The following is a 25,146-nucleotide window of genomic DNA, read 5'->3' on the forward strand; positions in this document are numbered from 1 at the left end:
TATTTCAGTCTTGTATTTTTTTTAATAAATACTGTTCACTGATGCTGAAGCAATCCAGCAAGTTGTGTTGCAGTATAGATTTTCTTATACATCTTTTCCTTCTCAGTACTAGAAGTGAATATAATGAAAAGTTACAGTACCCAGGCTGAAGAGAACATTTCATTCTGTGAGAGAGATTAGAAATGTGCTCTTTACTTCACCTGAGCGCATCAAAACAGTATCCTAAGTTTTGTAGTTTCATGCTCTTCCAGGGTTACATATACCTTTAAAATTTGCCAGGTTTTTTCTGAGGGTTAAATGATTTGTAACACCAGGGCTCATCATGCTGTAGCTGTGTGGACATATGTACCTAAACATCTTTCCTTTGCATTTCTGTGATTGCCCTGCACTGCAGTGTTTTAAAAACAGTGCTGAATGCCATAGTCATACATCACAATGTTCTGCTGTTACTGCATGCATTGCTGGATTTATGATGCTACGCACTATTGGACCCCGAACAGAAAATGACAGAATTTCAGACCAGGAATGAAATTAAACAGTTTCTATAACTTCTCTTGTTTCATTCTATAATTTTTCTTTTGCTGTTTTTCTTTCTGCTACGTACTGGCAGGTGGCCTAGAGATCTGTTATTCTTTATGGTGATTAATATAGATAGATTCCTGAACAAATGTCTGAAGTTGTCCTGGGACATTAGAACAAAGATGCTGAAGATATGAATGAAGACATGGCTCAGCAAATATTGAGTGAAACTGAGAGGAATCCTATGGTCCACTCAAACAAAAACATAGGATGGTGCAAGACTGTGAAGAGCAGTAAAGCCATTATGAATTGGCCAACATTGACTAGTGCTGATTAGCAGGTAATTACAGCTTTTTTGTTAACCAATCATTCATCTTGAAATTAAGATGTTTGTGACTACTGAGTGATCATCTTTTTCTCTAACTCATAAACCTAAACATAAGGGTAAAACATAAGAGGTTCTGTGGTCACTGGTTTTCCAGAAAGAACTATGGCAAGAAATGGGATTCATGGAACCATTTTCCTTTCCCTCCAGTTGTCAGAATTCAGTAACAGAAACAAAACCTTCTCTTTGGACTGGTGCTTTGGTTTCTAATCTTTTTATATATTGTATTGATCTCTTCCAGATGACTTTTAGGTCCTGGAATGGTTTACTTTATCTATTCATTGGTGGACCTTCTACAGGTTATAAAGTCTCATCTTTTTGAAGCTTTTAAGTTGTTACTATACAAAAGATGAATGGAAAAGATGTAGAAAAAAAGTACCATGTAAACTCAGAATTATAGGATGGTAAAATTCATTATAGGATGTGGCATGCTTTTGCTGGATCAAAGACAGACCCTACACAGTGAAGCACCTTCAGCTTTTGACTTACTGAAACAAGAGTTTTAATGGAAAGCTACCAAACTCAGACCACTGAGCCCAGGAAGTTGTTCATAGTATTATTTGCTTTCTGACTTAGGGTTAAAGCAAAAGTTGGAAACTAAAGAATGCATCAGGGTTTTCAGAATAACTGTGCAGTGGTGATCACACTGCAGGGCAGATGAAGTATCAGAGTGAGTTTTGAAGGCAAATGCATCATTCATCCAAACTGTTTGACTGTTTAAACCTTTCAGGGTTAGCTGTGGGCAGCACATTCAGTACAACTAGCAAGAAAGTGTCTTCTTCTTCTTCTGGCTAACTCAAGAAAGTACATTCGGTGAAGACATGTCCTGGAAATTCATGCCTAAGCCTAGCAGCTTACTTATGCCATCAGACTGTGTACTGATATCAGATGAATGATGTCAAGCAAAAAAAGTAGTTTGGACTTTGTCCTAGAAAGGACCCAACATAGGGCAAGGACGGACAGGGATGGTGAACAGATGAAATTCAGTTTGTCATAAATGGAAACACAACATAACATATGGTAAAAGGTAGACAATCTATGGAAGTAAGGGATGGGACTCTGAAAAATCAGCATTTCCTCTCTCTCCAATGAAAGGGGAAATAGACAGATGTAGGCTGTTATAGTTAAAGGTGTTACACTCTCATTACAGTTCTGGAGTAGTCAAGGAGACACAAGTAAATGTGTAGGCTGACATGAGTATCCACAATGCATTTTAATAACTAGAGGTCTTGGGGGGTGTGTAGAATTTACCAATGTTCTATTTTCTTGTTTTTATTACTCATGTTAAGGTAATTTAAAGCTGAAGTTGGAAGGGTAAAGCACTATGAGATAGAAAATATCTTTTACCTTAATATCCAATCCTTATGCAAGTAAATATCTAGCCTTAGAAGCCAAAAGTATATTTTTCTCCAAGCTAATTTTATCCTTCCTGCAATATGACTTTAGTTGACATTATGCAAATCTATTAAATTTCAGCATGTTTATTAAGTTATCAAATAATTTGATGATTTGACAATTTGATTTGTCAAGATTCTCTGCAGTGTAGATAAAACTAATTGTATTGACAGACAGAAGCTTTTGAGCAAGTCAATACAGGGGCACTGGAGTTTAAGAATGGAAAGGATTTCATAGTTCATCAAATCCAATTTCCTGGTGCCACAGGTGGTCAAGTGTCTCATGTTCTACTGCTGTGGTATTTGTGGAAAAATAAACATACAGCTTTCCTAATTGTCATACTTCAAGCCTTACAAGTTTTGCTGCCACTTAAGATTCTCAGTTTCCCTCTCTTTTCACCTACCTAGTGATCCATATTGAAAACTGAGGCAAAATATCCATTGCATTTTGAATCATGCATGGTTTATCTTCCATTCAGGGAACAGGGATGTCACTTAATGTTCTTTTAAATTTATGTGGACGAAGAACCTTTTCTTATCTATTTTTTTAAGATTTATAATGTTTGATTTTCAGTAAATCTTATTTCACCACTACACTTCGCATCACTGATGTTTAACTTTCCTTGCTGACCACTATTTGGTTTAATTAATTCTAATTTTGTGAAATTCACCCTTTCTTTTGAAATCAATAAACCTGAAGACTAAATTCTATTAAGCATCAGCTAATCAAAATGTTATCTGCATTAAAAGGTTGTTTTTATGACTAGCTGTTCTTTAGTGCACATACCACTTCAAAAATCAAATGTGAATCAGTTCTAAAATAGAATCAGCTCTATTTGATTCAGTAATCATTCGCTATTGTCTACCAAATCTAGGAATAACTGGTTCTGAATATTCTTATTGACACTATTCTCCCAGGGAATGACACTGAAACTGATCTGTCCAGCAGTAATTTTCACTGTTTTGTTCATAGCTCGTATATTTCTCCTTAACTAAAGCCTATAAACACAGGTCTCCTTAACACAGACCTATAAACAAGTTTAAATGTTAGATCCTGTTGTCTTTCAAACCTCCATCAGCTCCAACTACCTTTAATTTTGTCCCTAATGTCTCCAGTGATGGAGATCTCACAACATCTACCTCTTCCAGAGTTTTACCATTTTCAAAGCAAAAAAGTTGAGGATTTTTTTCCTCATATTTAGGGGGAGCACTGGATTTCAGTCTGTGCCTCCTGCCCTTGCAGTGGTGACCACTGAGAGGAGTCCAGCTCCAGCTTCTTCCCTCCCTGCCTCCCACTTTAAAATATATTTAAACACATTGATAAGATCCCTGCTAAGTCTTCTTTCTGAGGCTAAACAGCCACAGCTCTTTGAGCTTCTCTTTACAGAGCAGATGCTACTTAATCATCTTAGTGCCTTTTTGCTGGACTCATTCCAGTATTTCCAGCTCTACCTTCTACTGGGAAGGCCAGCAGTGGGCACAGTACTGAGCACATGTTTTGTTTTCTCCATATCTGTTTTTGTTTATGTTAATTTTACTAATTCCATGAAAGGAATGAATTTCCATTTAATGAAAGGTCATTTTCAGCTCTTGCATGCATACATATACCTTGGAATTACATTGCACAATTTAATGTTTCAGTGATGTAAGGAATACTTTATCACTCAGTGTCCACCTAAGCTAGCAAATGGCACTGGATGTGCAAAGTTAGAAACTCAAAACTCACACATTAGACACAGCAAGCGCAATTTTATATTGCATTTTGATTTTTCACTTCTATATCATCAGAAATGTCTTTTAAAATGAAACAAATGAATCTACAGGAAGGAGGTGAAGAGAAGGGGAACTTTCTATGGAGTATGTCAATCTGTAGATTAATTAATACATTGATTCTATTTGAGAGCCTGAATGTACCTGTCTTCCCACTGAGATACCCACTGTGCAATCAGTGGTAATTTAAAAATCAATTGCTCTTCTGTAGTAATTAGGTTTGTCCATTTAAACAGATAAAATTGATAGAGCCTGCAACTAATTTCAAAGCAGGGATTCTTAAGGGATTGAAGAGATTAAGAGCTGTGAGCCAGCAATTTGTGGGTTTTTCACTCAACAAATGAACATCTACATACACTGGTTTGTGTATAAGTTTCAAGTACATTATACCAGATAAGAAAATTATTTTGAAATATACTGCTAAACAAAGCATAATATATTGCTAGACAAAGCCAAAAAGTTAATGAAAGTGATTCATAAAGGCACTGAAATGTAATTATTCTTACATCTCATAGAATTAAGTGAGTAGAATGTGTTGTCTTTAAAATTACGTCATATTCTTTGGAAATGTCTCTTTCTTTTCCCTATGTTTTTGTAAGTCTAGCTGAATAACTTTTATTCTTCTCAAAAATTTCATTACAAGTTGTTTTCTGTTTTGAGCATACAGAGAGAATTTATGGCGCTCTTGACACACAGTGCTTAATCAAATACAATATGATACTTGCATGTGTAGAATACATATTTCTGAGATTCATTAAACAACTATCTTCCCTCAAGGCAATTCATTGTTATGCACCAGAGGGCTTTAAGATGGACTATTTAGGGAAAAAAAAAAAGGCAGAAAATAGGGCAAGAGAAAAAGGAAGAAACCTAAGACTAACATTAAATGCATATTCACAGTTTTAAAAGCCTTTGCAATTTACTGCAGCCCCGAGGTGGCATTAATTGACACATTAGCAAGTTATATACTGTGTTATGTGTCTATTTAGCCTATAACACAATAAAAATAACACCAGGGGAATCGCTGTAACACATTGCATATACAGCTTGTGTTTAAAGTAGGGAACACCTTACAAAAGCAGACAAGAGCAGATTAATGATAATGTGTTGCAGTTAACTCACAGACTGTCCCTGCAACGCATGTAATTGAATTGCCAACTGTCAGCTTGCAGAGGCATCTTCACAATATTTTAAGGCAAAATCTTATGCTTCCTAAAAATTAATGGGAACAGAAATTTATTTGAATGAGATCTGGCTTTCCATATCAATAGACTACAGCATATACCCACAAAAAGACTAATCACTCATTTTCTGTTAAAATTGAGACTGAGATGTTAATACCTACTCTAGATAGTGTGCCTTCTACAAGAAGTGGAGCAATATGCATTTAGAATAATAATGTAAAAGGATTACATAACTTATGTTCTTGTGTAAAATTTCCTTTCACGAATGAAGGAACACAGCATTTCAGGATCTTGAAATTCAGCACTAGCCAGTGAAACTATTCTATTGCACAATTTTTATTTAAGGAAAGTTTAGGAGTTATTTTTTCATTTATTTTTTACATTTCCTTTTCTTTGAAAAAAAACACTTAAAAAGGATCTTGCACATTACAATATAGCTATCACTACAGCTAATTCTGTAAAACCTCTCGAGTGCCAAGTTAGATAACAATCATGCAAATTGTTTCAATATGCTCCTGGTTTATTATCTGTTAAATGTAACCTTATCTAGATAAGTAAAACAAGGATAATGTGTATACAAAAGCATGCACATCCTGAATATTCTGCATATTCTTAGCATGTAGAAAACTGATACAAATGTTAATATTAGTGTACAGTAAGAATTAATAACATCTGGGTGTGGAAGCATCAGAAAGAAGAACCAGCTGGAGAATAGTTACAAGAATGGTGCGTACCACAGCACCTCGATTAACAGGTCATCAAGACCCCAGCACATATCTACCTACAGCTTGGAAGCACACAAGATGAGGCAAAGGGCAGCGAGTAAATCCCAATGACTTGCTGAAGTGGGACAGGATTGTGAAAATAAGTGTGGTCAGGTTACAAACAGACATCCACAACCGAGATGTGGGAAGAAGGCATAAGTGAATAGTTAAAAATCAGTTTAGATTTAAAATAAATTCACTTTCCACTCCTAGGAGGTCTTGCATTGTTGCTACAATGTTGCAACATGACTTCCTACAAACCCTGCCTATTTTTTCTTTGGCATCATAAAACCATATAATTGACTCCGTGTGTTTGCAGTGTTTTCCACAAAAACATATTGAATTAATTCACCTGTTTGGTTATAACTGGGCTAGGACTTAATTTAGTATTTTGGATTATACTTTCTGGTAACTTCTAGAACTGCACAAGAAGATTCTCAGCTGGTATTCATTGCAACAGCTTTGTTAAAATCAAGAGACCTACAACAATCTACACCAGCTGTGGGTCTGCTATACTAGCTTGTTACCAGGCACATGCAGAACTCAGCAGCTTGTGTACTTGCTTCAGACCAGACCAGGGGTTTCATGAGCAGGCTGCTAAGGCTGGATACACTTTAAAATGAAATAGATGCTTTAAAAAGAAATATATATATATTCAGGTGATCTGAAGTTATTAAACGATGACTAATATTTCTGAATAGCTTTATGAGATGCACATGGCAATTATTATGCACTTTTATAGCTAGGGGAGGGACATCTAGAAGCCTGAGTGACTTCCCTGTGGCCATGTAGTGTTTCCGAGCCTTCAGCTCTAGACTGTCCCAATCCCCGTTTTACCACAAGACTTGGCTCCCTTTCAGGGAGTAACTGGTTAATATGTGACTGTATGCTACTAAAGCAACAAGCAACACTAACTATGCTGTTTGCTTGAGCATTTCAGCTTAAATGGAAATAAATTTTGTTCTGTAGTGTTACAATTTGGCTCGTGTGTTGTGAATTAGGTCAGAAGTTATTTATACCACTGGTGATGAGAATAATTTGATTTTTGATGTTGCTAAGCTAAGAAGTAGTGATTGTTCTACAGACATTTGTTCCTAGGTATCACAAAAGGACATTTCTAGGTATCTCTTCGAGGTGCTGTACTCTTCACAGACACCAAGGCCTGCAAAAATTATCCTTAGACTAGAAAATGCTGCCAACTTCTCTTTCAATAATGCATACAACATTCATGAGTAAACAATTACTTTTTTATATATACAGCAGTTGTTTGGAGTTTCCTCAGCACAGATGATTTCTACTTGAATTCCCAGTAGGACTGGGAGAGAGGGCTTAACACCCAGAGCAGAAAGACAATTTAAGTTACCACAGCCTTTTTAAAACTTTACTAATTTACATCTTTGATATTTTGTTTGTTCTGCCCTCTTCTGTTCCTCCTGCTAAGAGTCAGATCCACTGTACTGAGATGGAGTCTCAGTAAAAGGAGCTGAAAAAGCTGAAAAAGATGAGTGAGCTGGCAGTCATGTTTTTCTAAGAAATTAATGCTGCACGTGCAAATAATTATTTAATTTCAGTCTGCATGAACAAAAGAAAATAAGCTCTTAGGAAAGTGCATCTGTATGAAAAAATTAAACCTTTTATAAGCTTTATCGCAGGGAATGACTTATTTTGTCTTCAGTATTGCAATTGCACTCACAAAGATAGTCAAATCAATTATCAGTGTTTAAAAAGGTGGGGGTTGGTGAGCTGTCCCTTTTTTAAGGGAAAAAGGAAAGCATAGAAGACATCTGCAGTCCTCTGTAATTCCTGGGATATGGCAGATACATTAAAAATAACAAATAACAAAAAATAGAAAAAAATCTGCAATATGTCTTTATGTGCTTTTGATAAAGAGTTTGGGATTTCACTAATAGAGTTCATACTGAGCTGTAAATGCAGGTGGCTAAGTCAAAAGTCTTGTGAGTAGAAATTCTCTGTCCCAATGGGGACAACATAAACAGCCTCATCCATGTCCTTGTGTTTTATTAACAGACATTTATGATTAATCTCTTACACTTTGTTGTGTCATTTGCATGTTCTTTTATGAGCAGAATCGCAGAATAGAGTGATTTGGTTTGGCAGGGACCAAACCCAGGTCATCTAGCCTAACCCCTTGCTGTAGATAGGGACATCTTTCACCAGACCAACTTGCTTAAAGCCCATTCAGCCTGGCCTTGAGCACTTCAGGGATGGGGCATCCACAGCTTCTGGGCAACCTTTTCCAGTGCCTCACCACTCCTATTTGTGCAACATTTATTCTTTATGTCCAATCTAAATCTATTATCTTTCAGTTTAAAATGTTCGCTCCTTGTCCTGTCACTATACGCCTTGGAAAGTCTTATAAGCCTCCTTTAAGCACAGGAGGGCAGCAGTAGGGTTTCCCCAGAGCCTTCTCTCTTCCCGAACAACCCCAACTCTCTCAGTGTGTCTTCATAGGAGAGGAGCTCCAGCCCCTTCTTGCGGCCTCTTCTGGACTTGCTCCAGCAGGCCCTGGGCTGGGGAGCCCTGAACTGGATGCAGGCCCCGCCTGTAAATGGTTTCTGTCCTTTTCTGTATGCCTTCAGCCCTTTGCTGGCCATTCCTCAGCCGGGCTGTGGCCACCGAGGGAGACCTGACACCTGCTGGGCCGGTGTCCATCCCTCAGCCACAGCTCCTGCCCTTGTTGGCTCCCGCTCTCCTGCAGAGGAGCCAAACCCGTCACCTCTGTGTGCACGCGTAATTGGACGTGCTTTTAGAATTCCTGGGCAAGCGTCTGTTCTCCCCTTCCCTTCCTGGTACCATTTCCTGCCCTTTCAGGCCAGTTGGTTCGGCTTTGCGGTGCGTTTAACACATAATAAAGAGTGTAACTGCCGTCGTGCTTTGCTTGCAGCCCTGCAACCACCGCGCACTGGTTATGGGCTTTTGGGTGGCTGCAGTAGAAAATGTGTCTTGTTCGTACGGAACAACGTGCCACACCAATTAAAAATTCATCGGCAGGGCCGGGGGCATGTTCTGCCTGGGCATAAATGATATAAATGAAGCCTCCCCCGCCCCTGGTCCCGGCCGCGGCCCAGCGGCGGGCGGGGCCGGATTGCGGGGGGAACGGAAAGCACCGGCCCGGGTTTCCCGCTGTCCCGGTGCCATCCGGGGGGAAGAGTTTAGGCGGCAGCAATCCCGGGAGAGATGAGGAAGGTGGAGGTGCGCTAGCTGCTTCTCCAGGTCGCTCCCTTCTTCGCCCCCGGTCGCTGCCCCTTCCCTGGGCCGAGCCCCGGGGCACCGCGGGGCCGGGCCGGGCCGGGGGGGTCTCCGTGCGCGGGGGAAGGCGCGGCGGGGCCGGGCGGCCGCGGGCCCAGCAGGGACCCGCTGAGGGAGAGCCGGCCCGGGGCGGGGATGCTGCTGATATGTGTGTGTGTGTGTATGTATGTCTGTGTGTATGTATGTATATATGTGCGCAAGGGCCGCCTCGACACCTGCTCTTAGGTTTCTGACTGGATTTACGTGAGTCCTGCTGGGGGAGTGTGGGTGACACGCAGGGGTCTCAGGCCCCTGAAGCAGAACGTACGTTTGTTCTTAAACCAGCCCTGCTTCACCATCATACATCTTTTACTTTGGGTGGCTTCAGGAAGTGTATGGGATAGTTACAAGGAAAAGAGGCGAGAATAAAGGGTGTTAACTTTGAGGAGCCACAATGCCTGTTGTTGATTTCTGTGTTAGCGGTGGGTTAAGGTTCCATTTCTGATGTGATTTGTTCTCCCATTGTAGCAATCCAAACTTTTCTCTCGGGAGAGCTGGTGAGGAAATCCAGCGGGCAAAATGTTTGTCTTGGTGCTCAGGTTCCTCTCTCTGGCATGCTGTTTCATAAATCAGCAGCTAGATTTTCGCTTTCTTTTTGAGTCATTAGTGTTATCTGAGGCACCTTATGTTTCTTCACATACCTATTATTATAATTTGTTTTCTTATATAATTGTTTCTGGGAGGTTATAAGCCTTAGTGTGCCTCAAGGATTTGAAGATATATTAATAATGCAGAAGAATCCTCCCTGGAAAATTTTGAAATATATTGAATTTTCAATTCCTAAATGTCTTGTTTTGAATTACAATAAGGAGTCACCAAAAAACAATACAAGAATATATTCTCTTATATAGGGTCAGCTGTATGAGTGTGGGAATTTGAGAAATGTTTGTACAACCTGCTTTGGAGACCTCCAATGTAGGCAGAGCAATCTCCCCATATAACTTATTTGTATGCTCATTAAGAAACACTTTGCAGCTGTAAGGACAATAATATACTTGAATTCTTTCTATGGTAATTTGAAGCCATTTTCATTCACAACAATAAATGGTTTGGGGAACAGCTTATTTCTGTTTCCCTTAAAAGTGATTCTTCTGCTTTGTCTTGCAGTGTGTGTGGGTGTTATTTTTTTAATTGTGTCTCCTCTTTTTTAGCCTAAATGTTCCCAGTTACTTTAATCTTTTCTTGTATATTTTGCATTTAAGCTCAGATCATTCTTGATCCTCTTCTCTGAATTCATTCATTCTGATCAATTCATATGTTTGACTCAATTCAAAGGGCAGTGTTCAAAACTGGAGAGACTACTCTAGCTGAATTCTGAACAGTAGTAAGCAAGTAGGAAGGAAGATTTATGTCCTCTCAAAGCTTTACATCTGTTCACTCATCCTGGTATGGATGGCAGCCTTTGGCATATTCACCTTCTCTTCCAATTTAGACCCTAGGTATTTTCTGCACCAGGGGATTATTCTGTCCTAAATTGTAGATCTTGCTGTTCTTCTTATTTAAATACCCTCTTCCTGATTGGTTGTTTACTTTTCATTGGAGCTTTTTAAAAGAACAACAAAAAAACAAACAAACAACAAACACTACAATGCAAACTTTTCTGATTAGCAAAGACTGGATTTGAGTTCAGAATTTTCTTCCATCATGGTTTTGTTTTGTTGCAGCTTGCTGCCATCTGTAATATTAAGGAAACAGTTAATTATTAGACAGTACTACTTAGGAGGGTCCTCTCTGAACTTTCAGTGGCCTGTGTAACTCCTTGGTTCTGTTTTTCTGCACGACCTTGCAGCTAAGATGTCTAAGTAGAGACAAGGTAATATTAAATTGGAGCTTTGCCAGAAACCAAATCCTTTTCACATAGTGAGGTGTTTTCTAACTCTAATTAGGACAAGGCTAGCAGGAAGCAACATTCCAAGCTTGTCTTTTGCTCTTTGATCTTCAGCAGCAGCATGTTTATTCCTTAGATGTCCAAGGCACAGAGCACCTTGAAATAGCTGTGGAGATGCCTGTCCTTAGTAAATAGGATTTGAAAATATATTTGGGCCACACAGTAATGCTCTGTCTTGGCTCCTTTCTCCTTCCCTTGCATCCCCTTGGTTTAGCTTATCTGAGCCTTAGTCTTTCAGAGGGCAAGAAGATCACAGCAAGAAGCTCTACTCTGCTTTTGACACCTTGTACTACAGAGCATTTTCCTCATTCACCAGATAGAATCTTAAAAAATGTATAAGCTAAATACAAAATCCCTTGTGTAACGTGCCACAGCTGTCTCTTACTTCGGACTTCTTTTCCTTGCATGTCACTGTAGTGTTTGAGCATTTTCCTGATGTCTAAATTAGATCTGCATGACAGTATGTTAACTGAAATTCATCACTCTTTGCAGCTCTTCCTCAGGAGATTTTCTTGCCCTGCAATTGGAGGCTGCCTTGAGCTGCACAGAAACTCAGCACAGCAGAGGATCTTTTCTCCTCCCCTCAGCCTGCCTGTCTTTAGCTTCATGGTAGCACCAACTAGAAAGCATTTGGTGTCACACACTTACTCTCTCTAAACTCCCAGCATCCACATGATGTGACAACTGGGAGGAAAAGGGGGTCTCCTAAAAGTGTTGTGTTTTCTTTCATCTTCAAAAGGAGACTGAAACTGAGTAGCTGTTAAAATTCTACAGGAAAAGAGAATTGGAAAGGAAAAAATGACATTCTCAACTGCTTTATCTACCCTGAACTGTTTCAGTGAGATTAAGAAACTCCTCAGTGTAGTGACAGTCACTTCTTAGGCAAACATCCAAATGTTCCTTATTAAGGCCCACAGTTACATTGGAACATATCTGGTAGGGATGGAACAATTCTGCCTCATTACCAGGTTTTCTTTCCATTAAGCTTAAGAAAAATCTTGATTGGCCAGATATTTTCAGTCTTAGTGTATGTTTCTTGAATCTTGAACCTGGTTGTAACTTGCTTTAAAATGCAGTAGGCTTTTATTCTTTGCAGTTACTTTGAATAGACATTTTGGATACTTATGATTTTTTTTTTTATTAAAAGGACATTATCTCTTTGTGAAGTGACAAGGGTTTTGGAGGCACTGAAGAAATTAATTTTTTATTCTGTTGGTATGTTGAATGAATATTCAACTTGTAATAACCGTGAGATACACAAGATATTTCTACTAACTATAATTTGTGGTAGTTTGATATTACAACCCAAGTGCTAACTGTTATGCTCTTGCTTTAAAGTTTGCTCCCTTCATCCCTTTTGTTTTATATTGGTAATATCATAGAGGGTTTTTTATTCTGTTGTTTGTACTGTGCTTGTGGACTGGAATACTTAATCTTTCTTAGATGCTGCAATTTAGGAATGAAGTGACCAACTGAAATCTGTCCAGAGATGATTAAAAACACGGGTTTTTTAGTTTTTTTTTTTTTTTTGTGAACCTAAAAGCAATACTTAGAAAACCCCAGGATTTTCTTAGTTTCAAAACAAAAGATGAGAAAGCAGACTTTGAATACATAAAGTAATGGCAGAGAACACTGACAATAGCTTTGTAGTAAAGAAAGGCTCAGCTGGGTGGAAGGAAAAGCTTCATGAGGAGGTGAAACTTTGAAGCAGGAACCCTGCTGAGGTTAAGGAACCTCCCTCAGTCAAGTTTTTAAGACCACTTTAGAGGCTGTCGAGACATGGGTTGGCCTCACAGTGGAAGGCTTGGTTGAGGTACTTTCTAGCTATTCCTATCAATATTTTAATAACTTTTCATGCACTCAGGAACTTGCAAATTATTTTTTCTTGTTTGTAAGTCATTGAGCTGAGGCACAGTAGCTTGCCCAGCTGTATTCTGTGTTGAAAATTCAAATAAAATTAGAACTATTTCACTATTTTGGTTTAGACTAAAACAATAATTATGATGAATTATGCTGACTACCTTGGTATTCCTGATGACTTCACAGTATATGCATGGTTAGGTATCACAACCCTGATGTTCTAGCTTTATGGTGAGACAGCAAACATAGCCTGTGTTTTTTCCATGTTCTGGGAGTTGTCTTTGTTATGGTTGTAGTTTGTGGCTAGTGTGTTGCTCTTGCTGCTGGCTCCAGCATTTGCCATTGTGAGAGAAATCAAAATTGATTGTACTGCTGTGTACAGTTGATAAGATGCAGAAACATGAATAGTAAATTTAACAGTATATTGAAGCTAAGTGTTTTCTTTTCACTAACAGTGCATTCATTTAATGTATTTCTGAAGTGCAAGAAATCTTAGTTCTTCTCTTTTTCTCTCATCTTCATAAATATTATACTTGGGAGTTAGAATTACTGCTATAGAGAAGACATTACAATAAGTTCTTGAATTTTTTAAAATTAATTTAGTGTAGCTGAACTGTGTATTATTTGTAAGAACAGATGCATTTATAGCACAGATGACTTAAACTTGTTTTTCTTCTGGAAAGTAATCTAGTTTTTCTGTATCACGTAGCAACTAGTGATTACTCTGTTACAAGGAAAGTATTTTAAGCTAAATTAAATCAAGAGTGTGCTAATCTAGATACTTTTGGTATCTTCTGTAGAAAACAAGAGACAAACTTAGGCAATTGTGCATTAATATAGGCTAAATAATACTCTTTTTCTTGTTTTAGGAACCAGTGGGATTTAAGAATCTCTCCTAAGAAAATTTGCTGCTTCTACAGCTTTCCATCTTAGTGTGCACTTGATGATTTCACTTGAAATACTTATCTGAAGAAATTAAGAGTAGGCGAGGTGTAGTTACCTTTTAAAAATGTTAAAAACTCAGCATTGTGTAGCAGCTGTCAAGATACCCAAGAAAAAGCCATATATTTGTGACATGTGCTATAAACAGTTTGAAACCCCATCAAAATTAGCTAGGCATTACCTCATACATACTGGTCAAAAGCCATTTGAATGTCATGTATGCAATAAAACGTTCAGGCAGTTAGTCCACCTGGAGAGGCATCAGTTAACCCACAATCTGCCTTTTAAGTGTATTGTTTGCTATAGAAACTTCAAAAATGTAATCACTTTCTTAAAGCATCAGCAACTTCATAATGAAAACTATGAGAATGATACAAAGGAAACAGAAAACTATGTGAGTTCTGAGCAGGACAGGGTCACTTGTGGCATATTTCATTGTTCTGTGTGCTGGAAACCCTTTGCCACTGAAGAGAGGTGGATGCTGCATCAGTGTCTCAAGTCAGATCATCTGCATGGTGCCAGAAGGAGAAAGAAGAAAACTCACACTTGTGAATCGTGTAACAAGACATTTCCATCCAGATCCAAGCTAGAAAGGCACTTCCTTATTCACACTGGCCAGAAACCTTTTAAGTGTTCTTCATGTGGCAAATCTTTCAGACAGTCAACACACTTGAAAATTCATCAGCTCACACACACAGAAGAAAGGCCTTTTCAGTGCTGTTTTTGTCAGAAGGGATTTAAAATACAGAGCAAACTCATGAAGCATAAACAGCTCCATGCCAGAAATAAGACTTTCCCCAATACTGTATGCAAAGCAAAGACTCTTAAATATCCCAGACCACACAACGTGTTGGAAGGAAAATGGGATAGTTTTGAGAATGCTGATACACACAAGTCACAGGAGAATGACCCACATGATGTGCACTCAATTTATATTGTACCCTTTCAGTGCCCAGCATGTGACCAGTGTTTTGAAACAGAGCATTTTCTAAAGTTACACAAATGTTGTTATCCAAAAGACAGCAGAAGTTCAAATAATGGTACAACAGCACGCAGACACGCAGTCAACAGGAAAAATAAGAGCCTGATGAAACTGAAGCATACTGGAGGAAAGGCAACAGATTTTTCTCTGACTGACAGAAAAAAAATTAAATCAGGTCATGTTGGAAGTCCTGCCCTGGTCACAGCTAGGGAGCAGCGTTGTGATCAGCACGTGTCCGCTAAACCTCCCAAGGAGCGCCGGGGCCGGCGTGACGTGCGCAAGTCAGTTTGCAGTCGGGTGAAAAGAACGTTTGCTGTGCCATTGCCTTGGCAAGAGTACCCACAGCCTCCTGACGTGGGCAGGAATTTAAAAGATGTGCTTCCTGGTGAGAGCATGTTAAATGTTGGTGATTCACTGGATAATAAAGATGATGCTTTTTATGGTTCATCAAATGATAGTTTTTTTGATAATCCAGAAGTACTTCACTTTGCTTTTTCATCTTCTGCAAAAAATACACATAACAGACACAAAGTGTGTAAATGTGACAGATGTGAAAAAATTTTTCCATCTTCATCCAAACTTCAAAGACATTATCTTATACACACGGGACAAAAGCCCTTTGGCTGTAATGTTTGTGGGAAGGCATTTAGACAGTCAGCTCACTTAAAAAGACATCAGCTCACCCATACTGAAAAGAGAGCCTGTAAAAGCCCCGTTTGCCAGGTAGAATTTGTAAAACTGAACAAACTTTTCAACCGCCAGGGAGATCACACTGAATTTATGTCTTCTCAGCCTGTGGGTTATTCAGGTTACTCTCAAACACCTTCACAGCCATCTGGTTTTCAAGAATTTGAGCTGATTCAGTCAAACCAAGCAGCTGAAATCAAAGTTGAAATTGAATCAGGGGATTTTGTTCTTGACACCAGCAGTAGAAACCCACAGCCGTATTTGTGCAGTAAATTGCTGGAAACAGAGCAGAGCTGTTACAGCCATTGGCATGATTTTTCTGAAGGTAGTGAAAAAAGTGAAGCTGTTAACAAATTATATCAATGCAGTATCTGCTTTAAAACTTTTAAATCTCCTTCTAAGCTTGAAAGACATCACCTAATGCATGCTGGACAGAAGCCATTTGAATGTTTAGTTTGTGGAAAAAAATTCAGACAGGCCCCACATTTGAAAAGACACCACCTTATTCACTTTAAAGAGAGCTTAAAGCTTAGTTCCACTGAGGAAAAAGTAGAGAATGTATTAGTTTTATCAAAACAGGATAATGTGCTATGAAATAATTTTAACATTTTTTGGTTGCATAATTATAAAAGATTTATATTAGGCCAAACAATTAACTGAAGGGGATTATGTTTTCTATTACAGAGATGACCTGGTGAAGTTAATTTACTGTCTTCAAAACTCTACTTAATATAATTTCTGAGATATTCACGTTGAGATGTTTTTTTAAAATGCAACAAACCCACACACTCTTTGCATTCCCCTTGGCTAGATTAAATTTATAAATACACATTCATGTTGTATCAATAGCGTTGCAGTAATCTACAATGTTTCATGAATAAGATAATTATCCCTAAAACTATAAAATACTATATGGGAAAATGTAACACTTTTAAACTATCAGTAAAGACAAAAAGGTAATTTTGAGAATATGAAAAAAGGTTGTTTTACTTTCCTCTGGTTCCCCATATGTTCCAAGCAACGGATTATTGCTGTATTTATCCTGTAATTTAAAAAAAGGTGTTTTTTTATAGAAAAGAGAAAAGAGTAGAAAAAGGGGAGAAAATTCAGTGAGAAGAATGTTGGTGTGGTGTTATAGAAGATTCTATTTCCTATAGGATAGGAAAAAAAACTGCTTTGTTATTTACACTTAATGTGCTTGGAGAGCTATACATGAGGAATTAGATAATTTCCCTTTTTATATAAAATACAAGGAGATAATGCTATAATATTAGGATTTATAATCAATTTATTCATTTCACCACTTCATTAACTCTACTTCCTTGTAAATCCCTTGCCTTCTCTAGCATTTTTGGCCAATTTATGCTTTACTGAATTTTTTTTCTGTAAGAAAAGAAGACAAGAAATTAGCATTAAGGTTAAAAATGGGCTTACTCTGTTCAGTCTCCTTCTAGCATACAAAGTGAACCAGTAAAAGAAATGTTCTCTTAAGATGTGATAATAACTCAGATGAGCAGTTTTGTCAGGAAGTCATTTTCTCATTACATTAAATATAAGAGACTGAAAATTACTTTTAGCTGAAATTAAGTAATTCTGATTTTGTATTCATAGAATCTGTAGTTTTACTTTCTGGTTAGTAGATGGTTTTGTCCATTGTGCCAGTGGGGCCGGCAAGAAGTGCAAGTACAGTGGAGCTCATACATCACAAACAAGAATTAAGTTTGTTTCTTCTCTTTTGTCGCCTGAAAAACTACCTTTTAGGATACTTCCTTTGTTATGCAGCTTTGAATAGCTGAATCCTGAAGTTCTTATTCCTGTTTCTAAATTAACATGCCTGTAAGATGCATGACAATTTTTTTAGTATTTAAATAGAAACATATTTATTTAAGTAAAATGGGTTTGATTTTTTTTTATTTTTGAAATGGCATGAATGTTGTGGTATTTTGTGAATATGAAGGGTAAAAGGAGTTTTATTTTCATACATGTTATTTTCCATTTTCAGTGAGAATAAAACCAGGAAGAATACTTGGAAACAGTCTGTAGTTACTCTGCCTTTTGTATGACAGACAAATTCAGTATATTAATGATGATTATAGTTATATATTGAAATTTTTTTTTCTCCTTATGTGAATTGTTTCATATTGAAAGACAAAATGCTGTATAAAATGTTTTGAAAGCATATTGTAGAGCTTTTTTAAAATACTGGTAATAAACTATTTTATTTATATTGTACTTCCAGAGTGTGCTTCATGTGCAAACCAGATTTTTGAAACTACCTAACATTCATTATGCAGAAAAGACTGCATCAAAATGACTTTATATGATAGAACAATAGGTGTCATTTGAGATATTTTTTGTTGTAAAATATAAATATGTTCAAAGATAATGACATCTTTCTTATGGAGTTACAGTCATTTAAAAATGCTATGAGAGTAATGTTTAGAGAACACAAAACTTTATTGTCTTGAAAATACCAATTTAAGTAAAATGAAGGGAAAGTAATACAGAAATATTTTGAGGGATGAATAGACATTTGCAGGAAGTGCTACTGTCTGATGAATTTGAAAAGTAATGAAATCTTTGGGCTTGGATTTCAGTGTCACATTGTCTATCTAGCTCTCCATCCCTTCATAAAAAGTTTTGTGTCAGTATAAATTAATTATTTTATGGGGATTATTCCATAAACTACTTGGAAAGGAGTTAAATGGTTTCTAAGATTCAGGAAAGAAAAAACCCAAGGTTGAAATCCTGTGTTTTGCAGTTAACAGTGAGATTCTTCAGGTATCTTTGAGAATTTGAACTAGAGCAGTTTTCTCTGTGTTCACAGTAACACTTTTGTTGATTAGTATGTCAGACATTTTCCATAAGGCTTCGAGGCAAGTTCAAGCCATCACTCTTTAAATATCTTTGGTGGCAAAAACATTGCCTGTGGTTTTGTTAGAATGAACTGGTGACTAATAATAATAATCTGATAGTACTGAAGTAGTGGATTTTTTGAGACTATGCAGAACCAAAGCATATTCTGCAGAGGAAAACAGTTGGTCCTTCTGTGTTAACCATGAGCTCCTGCTGAGGAGAACTCCTCCAACAGCATGGGTTTAGCACTGAGGTTGTTCTGTGTGGAATAGAAGGGTCAAATATTTTAAAACAAGCAGAAAAAAATGTAAAAGGGATTTTTTTAAGACATTCAACTGCAGTACTAACTGATCACATCATACATTTGCTGCCTAGATGTGGCTAGGGATGCCTTTAAAATGTTCATGCTGCACTATCATTGCAGTGTGTCACAAATTACTGTATTAGGTTGGTCAAGGAATCACTGGCAAAGGTATCATCAAAAGCAGTTTAATGTAAAAGTGAAAGCACAACAAAGTTTGTTGGCAATGTTCACTACTAATTGGATGGTTAAAGTACACAGACAAATATTGTTGTAGTTGAGACTGAGACAATGCAAAGCCACACACTCCATTTCCAGAAGGCTTCAAACCGTTTTTATTCTAGCATGCATGTTTTTCATACATTCTTACAAAACTCCTAAGTTTACACTTTACTCATTGGTCATGAGAGACAAAGTGCTTACTGCAATAGGCAGTTGCAGGTTTCTCTTATTTATCCTTTCTTTCTTGGTTTCTATGTCAATGACCTTGGTAGAAAATTCTTTCAGGGGTAAACATGGATCCTTTTATCAAACTTTCCTCTGGCTCTGTAAAACCTCTTCCACCAAAAAAGAGTCTAAAATCGAAAATAAATCAATCTATGACTAAAATCAAACTAAAATAATCTGTGTGGATGTTGGTGACAGAAGAAGGCAAAGGATGGAAAAGGGTAAAGGATAAAAGAAATAAGAGGGACCCTCCAATTGAGTCACAAGGTTCAGATGGGGAGCCCCTTGCCCCAGACTTAGCCCCAAACTTAGCCCCAGATTTGACCAACAGTTTAAAAGCACTGAATTTAAACCATTTCCCAAAGAATTTATATAGCACCACAGTAACTCACAGGCCTAACTCACAAAACTAACATACTTCAGAATCCAAGAGCAACATTCATGGTCTGTTTCCTTCAGCAGATTCACACTCACACACACAGAGAGCTAAAGGAGTATGTCCAGGGTATATACCTGTGAAAAACCTCCCTCAAGTTCAGTGAAGTTCTCACATCAGACGCCATTGCATCTTCTCAGTGGGCAAAGGGCTACCTGGGGGAATCAGCCCAATGGTGTTCAGTGCAGTCCTCAGAGTGTAGCAAGCTTGAGAGCTCACCAGCTGAGAGCCACCCCACTCAGGGCAAGTGCTGGTTGAAGCCCACTGTGGTTCAGGAGAGCTCTAAGGGTCTCACTTAGGACTCTGTTTATAAGGTTGCTAGAGAGTTGCCTTTAGTCACAGTAACTTTTCATCCTGGATGAAATTCAGCTCAGTAACTTTCTTTGAAAGTTTGGTACAAAAAAATTGTTCCACTTGTGTTGTTATGCAGGCAACAAAAATAAGTTTCCAAGGCTGTTTGTTAAAAACCAGGAGCTTTTCAGATAACAGAAGTTCCCAGGAAGAGAGAGTGTTTCTGTTAAGCTCAGGAGTAGCTCAGCCCCACTTCATCAAGGCCGAGGCCTGAGGAGCAGTTCTGAGGTCATAGCGTGGCCCAAGGTGTGTGTGTGGGTGGCAGCTGTACCCCCACACAAGGTCTGCAGAAAGTCAAAACATACATATGTAAGTATTCCTATATGTATCTACAGCAAAATTCAAAAGAGGAAAAAAGCAATAATAAACCACAGAAAAAACTGTTTCATCACTGAAACTGCTTTTCACTCTGTGCTGGGTTTCTCACTCAGCTCTGGTCTGCTCTCACACACCCAGAGCCAACAAAATAATTAGTGAGGGAGATAAACACAAAATAAACTTGATTGAAGTTACTGACCCCTTAGGCTTCAAACCAAGATGCTGGATCTAATATTTAGTTTTTCTGACTGCCTCCTAGTATAAATGTAAAACTCCAAAAGTCATAATCTCTCAATAGTAGCTCATTTGAGTAACACTTACCTAAGTACAGCTGGATGACTCTTAAATCAATAAAGACTGTGAATTCAGTCCATCTAATGGCCCCTTGTAATGATGTTGAAAATGCCCAGACCTCCTAAATAACTGAAATGGTAATAGTTCATATTCCTAGCACAAGGTTTTGTGGATTTTTAAAGTGCAAGTTTTAACTTAATAGCCTGGTTTTACGGTCTGATGGCTGTGGATGAAATGTGTCTGAGAGGCAGTTATCATAAAGAAAATTGAAATTACAGAAGTGACTTTTCTATGCTCTCCTATAATGTTCTTTCTCCAGGTTAAGCAAATAAGTTGTATTTCTTCATATAATGACTAGTTCTGTCAAGCAGCTTTTAAACAGCTTTTTTTAAGCATCTGTTAAAAAAGTGAATCTTCAAAGTCCATGCAAGTGAAGGAGAAATCAGTCCTATGACAACAAAATGGCTCACAAGAGAACTGATATTTCCTTGTTAACTGATATTTCCTTATTGTTCTAACATGAAAGTGTCATTATGCTGAGTTATCATGGGTCTCTGAATGCTGTTGTACTTCTGCTGTCTGCCATTCCAGCTCCTGACTGCTCCCACGATATCCTTATGTGTGGCTTGACTCTTACACGCTTGACATGATTTGAGTATGTGGCTGAAATTTTTCCTCTCTGCTGGAATCCTTCCAGTGTCCCTGGTGCCAGTCTGTATGGCCCTGTAAAACCCCATCTGTGAGCTCCAGTCCAAGAGCCACAGAGCTGGCTGCTGCCCTGTGCTGCCATGGTGTGTAAAGAGTGCCTGAGGATGTGAGTGCAGCAAGAGGTGAGAAGCTGGCTGGTGATGATGCAGGCTGTGGCCTGTCATTCTCCACTCAAAGTCATTTGGGTGTGTAGGAGCACATGGATATGGTGACTGTCCAGCTTTGCCTGTGGCACTGGAATGTGCCTTGCTGACACGGTGAAGGAGGAGAAACAGAATTCTGTGGCCATTGCTATTTAAAAAAGTAAAAGACTGTTCCTAAACTAAAGAAGACACTATGCATGGTGTCTCTCCTTTGTACTCCTAATACACTGCATTCAAATCCTATTGACATAAAGGAAAACACTCTCTGGATGCTGTAGCATTACTTCATCTGTGCATTTTTTAGAGTATTAATTTTAATCCCTAGTATGAGTTTGCAAAAGCAGAAAAATCAGATTATTTTCTCAATTTCTAGCTCATTTTGTTTCTAAGATGATTCTGAAAACAAAGCAGAGCAGAGGGATTCCTGCTAGTGACAATAGTCCCACTAAATGAAGTAGAAATCTACTAAGCTATCTAGACACCCCAGGTGTAGCAGCCAATTTCAGGATAATAGAATTTTAAGTTCAAAACAGGTTAGGATTTTTTCATTACACTGAGAGCAACCTTGGATCAGTATTTTGCCAACATTGTTTGCTGTAATGTACTATATCTTGTATTTTTACTCTGGGTCTTAAAAATAGCAGGTACTTGGATAGTGAGAATAGCTCTGGAGGAATCCTCTCAGATGTTGAATAATGTGTCTGGATGCTAATGCAATCAGTGCAGAAAAAATGTCTATTTGCCAATAAGCTAAAATTATTTGTTGGGTAATACTGTAGTTTACATTACAGTAGAAGGGTTTTTACAATAAAAGGAATTATTAAAAGTCAAAACTTTTTTTTTTATTACACGGGTGTGAATTTGCTGTTTTCCATATGTATTCTGTTTTATTGCCATTTTATACTCCTTTAAAATCCTGAAATGCTAATGGAAATGTCTACCAAAACCCTAGAAAACAAAGAGAAAAGCAAGGATGAAAGCTTTAGGAAACTGGAGTTAGCTCTCAGCATGTTAGAATTGCTGTCTTGAGTTTTATGCTGCGTATTAGAAATGTTACAGTTTTGTCCGCAATGTGTATTTTCTTCCTTGATTGTGAGAAAAGAGGTGTGATCAAGAATGTACTTTTGCAATGATGCTGCAAATGGACCCAAATTTCTATAGCACTTCTCATGTCAGCACTAGCAGAAAGGAAATTAAAAATCTCACTTCAGTGATGAAATTTCTCCATCAAACAGATTTATTTCACATTAATTTTTTCCACACAGAAACATCACCACATAAAAGCCTCTCACAGGATTTTTATCAATATTGCTAGAGCTTTTCTGACCATTGATCTCAACTTCTAAACACTGTTCTCTCTCAGCTGGCAGGAACCTAGCTAGAAGTCTCTGAAGAGAATTAGAATAGTCCTGAGCCTGCTCTAACTTGAGCTGTTACCCAAAAGTGAGCCCAGCAACAGAAAGCTAAGAATGACACAAAGTCTCCTCTTTCACCATCTCCTTCACTAGAGGCATTGCTTGCTATTCTGGGATATAAAAGCAGCTGGGTTGCTGAATTAACCATATTTTCCTCTAGTCATGAGCTCAGAATATCCATTAAAGTTACTGTAAGTTTTGCACAAAAATCAAGGGCAGTACATTGGCCAGAATGTGTGCTAAATAAATATTTATACACAAATCAGAATGCTACTGATGGCTTCTTTACACTTTAAAATTCTAAATATTTTAAGAAGCATCTGTTACTAAACTGAGGCATCATTTTTGAAAGTACCCATATTTACTGAGTGGAAGTACACATATTTAATGAGATGAACACAGTGACAAAAGTCTTGGACTAGAAGAATGCACATAAATAAAATAGTAAAACCAACGTGACATGATTGAATTAAAGCTGCAATGAACAGACTGAACATTTAGTTTGTATGAATATTAACTGCTATGAAGGATGAGCTATAACCAAAGCAATAACCCCCTGTCATTGTGTCTAAGCTTTTTACATGTTAAAGGATTCCTCTAATCTTTTTTGAGAAGATTTTCCAAATTTTATTTACCTGAAATCAGGTTTAAATTAATATATTTTTTCTATAATTTCAACCAGTTAGAGACAGAGATTTCAGTTCTTCTTTGATAATGTACATATTGTTCTATTAATATGCAGTTCATCCTTTCATCACTTTCAAAAACTTATTTCATATAACTTAGCAAGAAATATTTCAAAATATTGCATATTAATAATCACTTTTGTCCTTTTGATTAGAAGAAAAGGGGTATGTGCAAGTTGGTATATTTACGTGATGCATGATGACACTTGAAATTCTCATATGTCAAGATTTCAGTTCCAGAGCTTTTCAGAGGGATGCCTCTTGAAAATCTCATGTGTACGTGCAAAAGTCAATAAACTAAGATAAAAGCTGATTTTAAAGCGATGTGTTCCCTAAGCTTTACAGACTCACTTCACAGAAAGCCTACCCAACATATGGCTTAGTGTCACTCAGGCTGAGATTCATCTGCTTTAAATGAAGGTGTGCAGCGTGCAGTTGGGCACCTCCCCAAAGCCAAGTGTACACATGTAGTACGATGCAATGACATTAGGCCAGACAACACATGCCCATACAGCAGTGAGGTGCATGCCAGATATTTCAATCCCCATCCTGAGAAGCATAGTTCTATTAAAAACCACCTCAAAATCTGTAAGTTGTGCACAGAGAAAGCACAATTCAGCCATCAAAACTTAGATGGTTTTGTCTTTCTGCACACAGAGCATGGCTGTCAGAACACTCAGGGCTCACTTTCAAAAAGGGAATGTAAACTTCCCTTGGCCTCTGAGTTATGGAACACATGGGCCAAGAAACACTAAGGGTATTCAGTATATGCAGAAAGGAGAAAAAACTGCTGTCGAAAGGGGAAGTACAGTCCCAGTCAATGATTTGGGAAGGAAGAAGAGTCTCCATCTATCAGGCCCCAGTGTCTCTATCAAGAAGCAGTTGAGGCCAAAGACTCAACAGCCTTGGTCATGTACTGGAACTTTATGCCTAGCTTGAAACGGTACAGGTGGACCAGCAGCAAAACAGCTCCTGGATGGGAGAGCATGGGGCAGTACAACAGTGCTGCTGTCAGTGAGCTGCTTTTCTCTCTTATGAGAGTGGTGTTAGCACACCCTCAGCTATGAGGGAAAAGAGTCTGCACCCTGGAAAGAAGGTTTTGATATCTTCAATTCCATCTTATGTCAGGGAAACGTTTGTTCTGCTCCCCTGGCCACCTGGACAGGTGACAGTAAAGTTGTGAAAGTAGCCACCCCATCATTCCAGATCAAAGAGCCAGGAATAGTCACTGCTCTGTGCTGCAGTGACCAGGCTGAGGCACATGGGGAATCATCTGACCCAGCAGAATGCTTCCTTGGAGGAGAACAAGTCAGTTGTCCACCTGACAAGATGCCTGTTCATAATTTTGAAAAAATTTGATTACTACAATGGGCAAGATAATGCCATTTTGCATGCTGAGTACAGTGTTGGTATTTTTTACCTGCTTTGGAACCAAACTTTCCCACCAGAGTATACAAAGGTACAAGATGGTATCCATACAGAGTCTTAGAGCAGAGTTTATGTCCAA

The 25,146-nt window shown here is 38.1% G+C and overlaps 1 protein-coding gene across 3 annotated transcripts; it reads left to right on the forward strand.

Moving 5' to 3' along the window:
- The first annotated feature begins 772 nt into the window (after positions 1-772).
- ZNF770 (zinc finger protein 770) lies at positions 773-16,705 on the forward strand. 3 transcript variants are annotated; one of them, XM_054275530.1, is made up of 2 exons: positions 773-859; positions 13,943-16,705. In XM_054275530.1, exon 2 carries the CDS (start codon positions 14,083-14,085, stop codon positions 16,276-16,278), a length of 2,196 nt encoding a protein of 731 aa, XP_054131505.1. In that variant the 5' UTR covers positions 773-859; positions 13,943-14,082; the 3' UTR covers positions 16,279-16,705. The 3 variants fall into 3 exon arrangements, with proteins under 3 accessions (XP_054131505.1, XP_054131504.1, XP_054131503.1); XM_054275529.1 differs by lacking the exon at positions 773-859 and adding an exon at positions 9,157-9,229; XM_054275528.1 differs by lacking the exon at positions 773-859 and adding an exon at positions 9,167-9,250.
- Positions 16,706-25,146: the final 8,441 nt, after the last annotated feature.

This window comes from Melozone crissalis, unplaced genomic scaffold (genome assembly GCF_028551555.1).
Source record: "Melozone crissalis strain CALT ecotype California unplaced genomic scaffold, PUWL_Pcris_2 ptg000018l_1, whole genome shotgun sequence".
In the NCBI taxonomy this organism is placed as follows: domain Eukaryota; kingdom Metazoa; phylum Chordata; class Aves; order Passeriformes; family Passerellidae; genus Melozone; species Melozone crissalis.

Coding starts and splice junctions, on each gene's coding strand:
- ZNF770 (XM_054275530.1), top strand. CDS start 14,083: ATGTTAAAAACTCAGCATTGTGTAGCAGCTGTCAAGATACCCAAGAAA.